The sequence below is a fragment of the Scyliorhinus torazame genome, chromosome 1 (assembly GCF_047496885.1).
Source record: "Scyliorhinus torazame isolate Kashiwa2021f chromosome 1, sScyTor2.1, whole genome shotgun sequence".
Lineage (NCBI taxonomy): Eukaryota > Metazoa > Chordata > Chondrichthyes > Carcharhiniformes > Scyliorhinidae > Scyliorhinus > Scyliorhinus torazame.
The window spans coordinates 177550410-177561847 of NC_092707.1; the positions used below are offsets into that span (position 1 = coordinate 177550410).

Consider the following 11438-nt stretch of genomic DNA (forward strand, 5'->3'; position numbering starts at 1 on the left):
GTTGAATTGGATCCAAGCATTTTTCCTTTAGCACCAAATTCTTAATTTATTAAATTACATAATCTTCTTTTTCAGAACAATATGATGCTTTTGTGAAATTCACACATGACCAGATTATGAGACGATATGGCGAACGACCTGCAAGTTGTAAGTGTAGACGACTTGAAGGCTGAAGAATTCTTAATTGAATTGGAGCCCTTTTTTTTTTAAGATTGAGAGCTATTGAACTTGCATCTAACCATTTTAACCTGTCAGTTAGACCCTAGATATGAAGATTCTGCATATCAGATTTGCAGAATGTGACTTTGACCATTGTGATTCCAGGTTTGCTTTTGAGTTGCACTTTTTCCTAATTGTTTGAAGGGTTAAGAAATGTTATGTATTTATCTTTATTAGCGATATAAACTGCATACCGGCTCTTGGAAACATCGGCATAGCCTTTAGACTGCTGAAATTGCCAATGGTTTGTACAGCAGCAAGTTTTGATTCAGTCAAGTATGTATACACATTTATTAAAGCCACTGCCGTCTATATGGAAAAGGTACTCCTACAATGCTGCCAGGTAGGAAGTTCATGATTTTAACACATGGTGAGGGAAATACAATACCATCAGGATAATAATAATCACTTAATGTCACAAGTAGGCTGCAATGAAGTTACTGTGAAAAGCCCCTAGTCGCCACATTCTGGCGCCTGTTCGGGGAGGCTGGTACGGGAATTGAACCCGCGCTGCTGGCATTGTTCTGCATTACAAGCCAGCTGTTTAGCCCACTGTGCTAAACCAGTCCCTGATGGTACGCAAATTGGAATCTTGTTGATTAAGATCACTTTTATGCACTCTGTCCTTGCTCTTGTGGATGAGTGAGGCTTGATGGGAGCAGCCAAAGATGCTTTGGGAAGCTGCTGCAGTGCATACTTTAGATGGTACACATTACTACAGCCTGCTGAGTGGTAGATGTTTAGACTAGCGATTGAAGTACTAGTCAGCCAGACTTCTTTGTCCTTGATGGTCTTGGGTTCCCTGTGTTTTTGCATTTGCACTGGCAAGTGGAGAATATTTCAGCAAGCTTTTAACTTGTGCCTTGAAGTAGCATGGTAACATAGTGGTTAGCATTATGGCTTCACAGCACCAGGGTCCCAGGTTTAATTCCCACTTGGGTCACTGTCTGTGCGGAGTCTGCACATTCTCCCCGTGTCTCCGTAGGTTTCCTCCGGGTGCTCCGGTTTCCTCCCCACAGTTTAAATATGTGCAGGTTAGGTAGATTGGCCATGCTAAATTGCCCTTGGGTTGTTGTAGTCAATATTTTCCTGCTTCTGTAGTAGAAAGATTCAACAACGCTCGTTGAGACAAAATAACAAGGCTTTATTTATGAAGAGATTGCATGCAGTAATGGCTGAAACTTGAGGTCAGAGAGCAGTTAGTGAAACTGCTGATTCCTTCTCAAGTCTGCGCTTTTACAGAAAATCAGTTCAGTATTTATACATTATCATTATCAAGATTGCGTGACTACAGCTTAGTCAGGAATTCGATCGGAAGTAGAAACTGAAGCAATGCCTGCTGACCTTATTGGGCTCTTTGTCGCATCACTCATACCATTATCTTGTCCTTGGAGGGAACATTGAGAGGTCGGAGGAGACTTATTTCTCCCTGACCTTATCTTGTCTTATTCCTACGGTCTTGGGTTATGACGAGTTAGTCTTATCAGGAGTTGCCGAGGTCCGGTGTTTTGGAATGGCTTGACCTTCTCTGATCTTATTCATACTTCAAGTTATGCAGAGTCTGCCTTATTAGTCTTACAGGGGTCTGAAATGGTTAGGGCAGCATTTCTTACATTCTATCAAATATTTTGACCAGTCTTCCCATTGACCAGTTTTCCCATCATGCCATTACTTTATTCGCACCATATCACAGGTTGGATGGGTTGTTGGGTTGCGGGGATAGTATGGAGGTGTGGGCTTAAGTAGGGTGCTCTTTCCAAGAGCCAGTGCAGACTTGATCGGCCGAATGGCCTCCTGCACTGTAAATTCTATAATGGAGAGGCTTTAAGCCAGGTGAGCAACTCGGTACAGAATATCCAACCTCTGAACTCCAGTAGGTAGTCGTAGCATTTAAAAGGATACTGTAGTTAGATTTTTAATGAATACTGACCCCCCAGAATTTTGATACGGTTATTGGAACATTATGGAACAGCAGTTAGTTATTTTCTTGTTGGAGCTGGTCATTTGTGTGGTGCGCAAGTTAGTTGTCATTTTATAATAATAATCTTTATTGTCACAAGTAGGCTTACATTAACACTGCAATTAAGTTGGTGAAAAGCCCCAAGTCGCCACATTCCAGCGCCTGTTTGGGTACACTGAGTGGGAATTCCGAATGTCCAATTCACCTAACGAGCACGTCTTTCGGGACTTGTGGCAGGAAACCGGAGCACCCAGAGGAAACCCACATGGACACAGGGAGAACGTGCAGACTTCGCACAGACATGACCCAAGCCAGGAATCGAATCTGGGACCCTGGTGCTGTGAAGCAACAGTGCTAACCACTTGCTGCCGTGCCATTTAAACAGCCCAGACCTGGATGTTGTTCAGGTCTTTTGACATGTAGGCGCACCCTGCTTCATAGAGGATGGTTGTCTGGAGCTTAACGTTGTAAACATCATCCATCTCATTTCTGAGCTTTTTGAAAGGTAAATCATTAAAGCAGGTGGAGTTGGTTGGGCCGAGGACACTTCCTTGAACTCTTGCATTGATCCCCTCTGGCTAAGATTGATCTCCAACAATCCCAGCCATCTTGCTTTGTTCCAGTTATGACTCCAGCAATTGGAGAATATCTCTTCCAAATCGTGATGTTTTTACCAGCGTTCCTTTGCACCACACTGAACGATGTTGCCTTGGGCTGTCATTTTTCACCTTGCCTCTTTAATTCAGTTAGTTTGTTTCCAAGCTAGAGCCAGTGATCCTGGCAGAACTGAGAATCAGTTAGATTATTTATTTGCGAAACCCTGCAGTGCAGAAAGAAGTCATTTGGCCCATTATGTTTGCGCCGATTCTCTGAAAGAGCTCCCCACCGAGGCCCACTCCCCTATCCTATCCCTGTAACCCCACCTAACCCAAGGGTAAAATTAGCATGGTCAATCCACCTAACCTGCACATCTTTGAACTGTGGGAGGAAATTGGAGCACCAGGTGGAAACTCCCGCAGACACGGGGAGAATATGACAACTCCACACAGTCGCCAAAGGTCTGAATCAAAGCTGGGTCACTTGTGTATGAGGTACAGTGCTAGCTACTGTGCCTTGCTGAGCAAGTGCTGCTTGATAGCAGTGTTGATCACAAGGGCAGCATGGTAGCACAGTAGTTAGCACAGTTGCTTCACAGCTCCAGGGTCCCAGGTTCAATTCCCAGCTTGGGTCACTGTCTGTGCAGAGTCTGCACGCTCTCCCCATGCATGCGTGGGTTTCCTCCGGGTGCTCTGTTTTCCTCCCACAGTCCAAATTTCTTCCTGGTGCTCCGGTTTCCTCCCACAGTCCAAAGATGTACAGGTTAGGTGGATTGGCCATGCTAAATTGCCCTCCGTGTCTGAAAAAAGGTTGGGTGGGGTTACTGGGTTACGGAGATAGGGTGGAGGTGTGGGCTTGGTTAGAGTGCTCGTTCCAAGGGCCAGTGCAGACCTGATAGGCCGAATGGCCTCCTTCTGCACTAGATTCTATGATAAGTCCCAGTACTTGGAAACAGGTTGATGGGCCAGTAATTGGCTAGGTTTAATTTGTGCCTTTTTGTACACTGGATTACCTTGTCAGTTTTCTACATTACTGAATAGATGCCAGTACTTGAATAGCTTAGCTGAAGGTGTAGCTGGTTCGGGGCACAATTTCTCAGCACGGCAAGGATGTCATTGCTGCCTAGAGTCTTTCATTCCTCGATATCGCATGATGAAGTGGATCTAATTTTCTGAAGGCTGGCTGACTTTTATAAATGCAAGTTGTTCAGTGATGGGGACCTTGGGCAGAAGCCAAGAAGGATTATCCTTTTAGCATTTGGGCTGAACATTATTGCAAACACTTCCACTTTGTCTTTGCACTCGGGTTGTGTTCTGCCATTGTTGAAGATGGGTAAACTTCATGAAACTGTCTCTTATTGCTTAATTGTCCACCGAGTTCATGACTAGGTATGGCAAAATAGCGCAGAGTTATAGTAATCCACCAATTGTACTATTGCTTGGCTCTCACATGCAGCTAATGAACTGTGTTCTAACTTTACCAGGTTGGCCAGTAGATATGGTGCCCTACCTTTGAGAATGTGAATCGATCTGAATGGGAATCTGAATCGATCTGAATGCAAAATGGTTCTCCAACCTTTTGAACCTGGTTTGATGAGAAACCAGAAAATGCTTGGCTACGAAGTTGCAGATTCAAGTGGTATATAATTATGCTGCTGATGGTCCAAGGCACCTTGTAAATGCCAGTTTGTGCTGCTAGATCTGTTGATCCTTTCTGCTTAGCATGGTGGTAGTGCCACATGACACAAATTGAGGGTATCCTCGGTATGAAGACTGGATTTGAACTGTGTAATGCTAACTTGTACCAATGCAGTCATGCAGAGTTGCATCTGTGATATGTAGATTATTGAGGTTAAGGTAAAACAGGTTATTTATTTGTTGATTTTATTCACCCACTTATGCAAGCCCAGTTTTGAGAGCTCAGCCAGAGGTAATACTATCAACTCCATCTTGCAGATGTGCTTCAGATAGGGGACTTCATTGCACATTTTCTGCCGTTTGATAACCTCAGGGCTTCCTTCCAAGTTTTGTTCAACATGGAATCCATCAGGCTTCATGGAATTTTATTGAGTACTTGCTGTATTGGATACCAATCTGGCCTCCATATCATAAAAAGGATGCAGAGTTAGAAGGTGCAAACGGGTTTTCACAGTTGATGCCAGAACCGATTGGTTATATCTGCCAAGGATTATTAAGCATCTGCAATGACTTAACTTGTTTGATATATTATACAATTTTAAATACCAGTTTCCACAATGCATAATTTTTTTTCAAAAGGCTGTAAAATGGTTTCTGGCTTGTACTGATTCAAAAGGCGATTGTGTTACATTAGGAATCTTGACCTCCTTGGTGCATAGGGTTTTAGGTCCAAGCCACACATGTCAGCATATATTTTTGGTTGTCAACTCAAGTTTGAAGCATAGAATCCCTAGTTGCAAGAGGAGTCCAATTGGCCCATCAAGTCTGCCCCGATCCTCTGAAAGAGCACCATACCTAGGTCAACAGGCCAACCTACCTGCCCTATCCCTGTAACCCACCTAACCTGTACATCTTTGGACTGTGGAAGGAAACCAGAGCACCCGGAGGGAACCCGCGCACACACTGGAGAACGTGGAAACTTGCAGTCGCCCATAGCCAGAATTGAACCCTGGTGCTGTGAGGCAGCAGTGCTTACCACGGTGATTTTTTTTTTTCTTTTAAATAGAAAGTACTCTGCAAGCCAAGCAGCATTGGCGTGGAAGAAGTAAGAATTTTTCATGTGTATGACCTTTCATCAGAGCTGGAACAAGTTAGATGTAATCTGCTTGAAGCAAGTACGGAGGCAGTGAAGTCTTGTTGGGTTTGGGGAGGGGGTCGGGGGAGGTGGCAGCAGCAAAGGTGAACAAAAGGAAAGGTCTATGATGGGTTGGAAGGCAGCAAAGATTAAATAGCAAAAAAAGATGGTGCCAGCCAAAAACAAATATGGTAGAAACAAAAGATGGGCTGAGGAGATGCAGTTGGAAATAGCAGAACACTCCTATTTTTGTTGTTTCACATTTTCAGCATCTGCAGTATTTTGCTTTTGTCTCTATCTTGTATGTATAACCCTAAATGTTCAGCAAAAAATTCTGGATTTTGATTTTTTTTTTTGTATAAATGTATGTAAATCAGCAACTATGTCTGTTTGCATTGAGAGCCGAGGAATGGAATCTGAATTGCTCAATAACTTTTGGATTGAGCAGTAGCAAGATTCCAGTTAGCTGAAACAGCTGAAATAATCACTGTTTACTTGTAACATGAATAGATCACAAATTAATACATGCCACATAACTGCAGTTTAAAAATTATCCACATATTCTTAACTAAATTGTTTTGCAGGTCATACCCCAACCGAGTTTTGAATTTCTCTTTCATACAGTCATTTTGAATACTGAATATCACTGGTGATAAAAAACCCTCAAAATTAGTTTAGTGACAATACCACTACACCACTGCCTCCTTTTTAAAGGGGAGAAATTCTAGAGCATGGGCCTAAACGGTTGATGATAGTGCCGATTAAATGGTAAAATGAGGGTGAGGTGGTGGACCACGGGTTGAGATTCTGAGAAACAATTCTGATGAGGGTAAGGCTGAATATGAATTGGAAACGTAAGGTAAGCTGATATCCATCACTGTGTCCTTGTTGACTCTGGCTAAGTCGGGCTTGGCTGCATGTAGTCTATTCTGCACCGAATTTTCCATGTGTTGAAGTTCGCATCGGGTAGTGGAGGGAAGGGCAGCCAGGAAAACATTTGAGTAGAAAATCTGGAACTGATGTGCATGCAGGAGCAGAGCAGATGATCACTGTTGAGGTGAGATTGGGTGATCTTTAAGAACAGAACAGTCAAGTGAAGGACTGATGTCCAACATGCTCGGGCTAAATCTTTGAAATAAATAGATGTCTGAATCTAAACAATAGCTTCCACCAGCAGTTGTGCATTAGGAAGACTGACGATGCTGAGTAATTGGATCTCAGTTGAATGTAACAATCTGGTTACTGCAAGTCAACCTTTTCTTGTATGGATTAGGAAAGCGTAAGGTGGGATGTTTTACTCTTGATATGCAGTGACACTGACTTGAATCCAATATTATGGGATCCTGTGTTGTGGGTTTGAGTGATTCTATCTTTTTTTGGAAAAACCTGGCAACACTCACTGTCTGCAGTTAAGTGTGAAGAATGACTGCTTTGAGGCGCTAGAGGGCAGCTGGCATCTATTGGTGCAGCCCAGTGTAAATTATTGCTGTCAAGAAAGAGTGGGGAAGGGACGCAATAAATATCCTCACTCCCCAGCAAAACATACTTTTAATGAATGGATTTCGCTGGAAAATTATGGGTTTGGCACAATGTGGTTTGATGAATTCCAGAATTGTAATTAAGATACAAAGGATAAAACCTGCAAACCACTTCTTTTTTCTTTTTTTAAAACCCTGGTTAATTATGGTTTCTGCAATGTATTCAGATGGATGCTATTGGGCAACTGTATTAATTATTGTAATGAAGTTATAAATGTTGCCTTAATGCCTTTTGTCTTTGCATAACATTGGATAATAGACTTCCCTAAATATAATGGTCTGCCTTGAATGATTAATATTAGTTTGAATATTGTAGAAACTTTTGCTATCTGGATGACTGGACCCGAGTGTTTTAAGGTTTTTTTATACTTAAGTGTTTTCTTTTTTTCTTACAGATGTGTCCTGAAGCATTTTGTGATTGGACGGGTGTTGGCTTTCGCCTCAAGTCAGCTGCTGTACTTATGAGAACTAATTTTGGTGCCATGTTTTACCCACCTTCTACTTGAGGGATTTTAACTCTTCACTGCTGGCCCACCCTACCTCTTGTAAAAATGAAACAAAAACACAAAAAAAATCTGACTTTACCAGTCCATGTGCTATCAGTACAGAGATCTGTCTACTTTCCACTGCTAACTCTGCTACTATGAGAATAACCTGCCATTTATTTCCAGTTCAAGATGCTGAATACCAAGCAACAGTTAATCTGCTTTAAGAAATGGCACTGAAAATGGGATTGTTACTGTGCAAACCTTTTGGAAGGATTAAAGTTCTGTCACAAGTGCTAAATCTGAATTTTGAACATTAAAGTAGAAATTTCAGTTTCTCTGTACTGATTGGAAAATACAGTGCACTACAGTAATATTGCAGAAATCTCCATTTCTTGTAGAATAGATTTTATTATTTTTTATTCAATGGAGCATTGTTACTGTCAGCTGAAAACATCTGTAACACTGCTACTTTGCACAAAGTAGCAATGTGCATATCCAATCTAGTCATTGGGTCCAAACTTTGAATTGGAGTCCTGCACATAAAACCCATACATGATGGTCTGAAGCAGAAATTGACTGAGCCAAGAATATGAACATTCATGGTTCACAGGCCAAACCATATATGAATTATATACATGTGGAAGTCACTATACCAGTGCTAATTTTGGTCTCAAATTAGATTTCTTGGAAGGGGGAATTGATGGTTGTGTGAGGGATTGTTTGTACTAAATTGTCAGGGATTTGTTTGTACTAAATTTATCTCCTGAAGATGGAAAAGCCACTAATCATTTGTGAAATGGTACAAAGGGGGGGGGGGGGCTAAATGGGCTAAAAATTGCCTTAAATTTTCCTGTGTTCTTGATTTAAGCTCAGTTTTGTAGAGTTTGTCTGTTTAAACAATAGTGATACATTTTACTTGTTGTACCAGGAATTTTAGATTGGCTTTCAATTTTATTTGTCAACTTTTGGCAATTGGATATGTCTGCAAGATTATTTGAGCTGGCTCTTTAAAGGCTGTTGCCCAAATTACATTTTCTAATATAAAATGTTTCTAAATCTCTGATAAATATTGACCTTTACCATATGTTACATATACAATTAATTTTCTAGTACAATATGTATATGATCACAAAATGGATTTGATCATGGGCTGAGTTTCAGGAAACTGGCCTATTTGGAATTGGCTTGTGTAGGACTCTTAATTGCATACTCTTAATTGCATACCCAATCAGATTGAACTCTAAATCCAGCTGTTTTTGATATTCTGTATCTAGACTACAGTATCAAATGTATAGATCGTCACTATCAGGTTAGACAGGTTACAAATGTACAAGCACAAACTGGCATTATTTGACCCATCATTGTGTTATGACAGGTTTTCACAATGTGCAGGAATAACAGGGTTTGTTCAGCAGTTAGAATGAATTGCAATGAATGTTTTTTTTTTTTTAAGCATACCTAACCAAAAAGTGCAACTTTTACCTTGCTCTTTGTATGTTTATTGCCCTGTGTAGTGTTAACAAGCTTAGTTTAAAAAATAAAATAAAAAAAATGACCTAAACTAGACATCTCCTTTTATATCCTATTTAGTTTAAATACTTAGGATTCTGCATCCCCAATTTATACCGTGAACATTGATTTGTAACCTGTGTTAGTCTTGCATTTGCTTGTTTACCTGAGTTTTATTACCTACTTGTGATTTAGTTGACTTGTGTTAATAAATCTAGTGGCCTTACTTAAAAACAACTAGATGGTAAAAATGTCTTAGGATTACAACATTTGTCAGAATTAAGGACACATGGATGAAGCTGACAGTGTTTTATAAACACTTGGCTACAGTAGAATATGGGTGTTGCAAAATGCAATTATGTACCCCTAGTTATGATCCCACACCTTCACATTTTTATGGTATTCATTAGATGGGGAAGCAGTACTAGAATCTTGGAAGTGAATTCACACTCTGGAGATTATGCTTTCTAGTCAGTTTTTTTTTTTCTCCAGTTGTAGGCATTTTTAATTGCATGCAGTTGCATTATTTGGTTATATTTTACAATCTTAAATCAGTTAAAATGCCCTTGTGCTTAAGATCAATTTAGACAAAATTAGAAACGATTGCTGCAAATGCAAATTCATTTTGCCATGTTCAGATGTGACTTTGGTCTTGGTGTAGCAAAAGACAACATAACAGAACTTTGGCTCTGGTCATTGAGAACAGAGATGGCTAGAAGTCCTGAATTTGACAAAATTAAATTCTTCACCGTGATCACTATGGGGCAGCTGTCATTGTACCATAATTATTTAAGAGATGCTTGTCCTTTCAAAGCCTTCCAGTAATCAATTTTCTTGGCTCTCCTCTAATTCTACTTCCTTTGTTGATATCCATTATGTTTTGGGACTGATTCTGAAGTCATCTTTTTAATCAGTGCAGTGTTTTTTCAGCCTGTGGATTTGACTTTTTTTTTCAATTGTTGGTTTCAAGTCCTAGTTTTAAGTAAATTCTTCACTACTAGAAAATCTTTCAAACAACCAGTACTGTAGTTAAGAACAGTGCCTTCCACCCAGCAATTTTACATTGTATGTACTTTGTCAATTCTTTCATGGAACGTAAAAGAAAACGTTCTCTGAACTACTTTGGTCAGGGATGAGAGAAATGGAATATTCCATTGCACTGCACTAAAGAACACTGCAATCTCAAAGTTTACGAGAGAAAAGGCTAAAATGAAGGATGTTAATTTATAGAATGGAATGAGATGTACTAAATGACATTACTGTGAGGAAAGACCACCAGAACAAAATGTGAACTTGTTTTCCAAAAGTGGTATGTCAATTAATCCTGTAATGGGAGGAGATGGTAAAGAGGAATAGGAAATCAGTGGGCTAAATTTGAACAAGTCTTGGATGACAGTAAAGCATGTTTGTTTCTGTGTGCCTGTATTTTCGGAGGAAAGCTTTCCTACAATCTAGTCAATCCTGTTTTTGAACCCTTTCCCATCTGATTCTTTTACAGTTTTGCCTTTATAATTCCCTGAGTATTACAAATTAAAGTTGAGTTATAAAATGACTAGCTTGTTTCCTGGAAGTGTATCATACTAGCTGATTCCTGGTGCAGTAGAATATCCCGGGGAACAAAATAAATTGCTGGATATAAATGACAGAATAAAGTTCAAAATGAAGACTTGTGTGGAGCTCTTTTTTTTTTCTTTTTAAAGTTTGAAAGTAGTCGGTGCTTAGAACAGTTTAGTTTTGCCATTGTATTTGCTGCAACATGAATTGGAATCCCAGAGGTCTAGATTTTAAATTAGCAGAGAGGACATCTTTTCTAATCGCTCGCAAACATTCTTTCATGAGAAATTCTAAAATCATATTTGATATTCATGTGCTTACCTAACAAATACAGGACAGCTAGTGACTAGGCTAATTGGCTCTTTGCAAAGCAAATAATGTTCTTTGCTCATTGAGGTAACATTTGCTAATTACTGAAGTGTTCTGTGTATTAGATGTATTGTTTGTGGATACCACATCTCCTTTGTTTAGAAAATTATTTTAATTTCCCATTAAATGCCATTTGTTTCATTGACACTCATTAAACAAATACAAACATCAACTGGATGATTCCTAATTTTGTATTTTGGGGAAGGTTCAGTAAGTCGGTCTGTCTTTCATTCTGCTTAACTGAAATATTAAATTTTTTTCTTCATGTGGTGAGTTTTAGAATTCAAAATAAATCTGCTCCAATGGTTAGAAATTGCAAGTAAATTATTAAAGCATAATGCTGTAAATGGAAATGGGCTTGTTGAAACTATAGAGTCTGAGGAAAGGCCTGTACACAATACACACGCATACGCTTGTATTACAGATGGGTTA

The 11438-nt window shown here is 39.8% G+C and overlaps 1 protein-coding gene across 2 annotated transcripts in view; it reads left to right on the forward strand.

Moving 5' to 3' along the window:
- akirin1 (akirin 1) overlaps positions 1-11178 on the forward strand; it is a 34721-nt gene extending 23543 nt beyond the window's left edge. For both annotated transcript variants that reach the window (XM_072501240.1, XM_072501245.1), the window contains 2 exons: positions 76-147; positions 7482-11178. In XM_072501240.1, the coding sequence (XP_072357341.1) occupies positions 76-147; positions 7482-7492 (83 nt within the window). In that variant the 3' untranslated portion in view covers positions 7493-11178. The remainder of the gene's footprint in view (positions 1-75; positions 148-7481) is intronic.
- Positions 11179-11438: the final 260 nt, after the last annotated feature.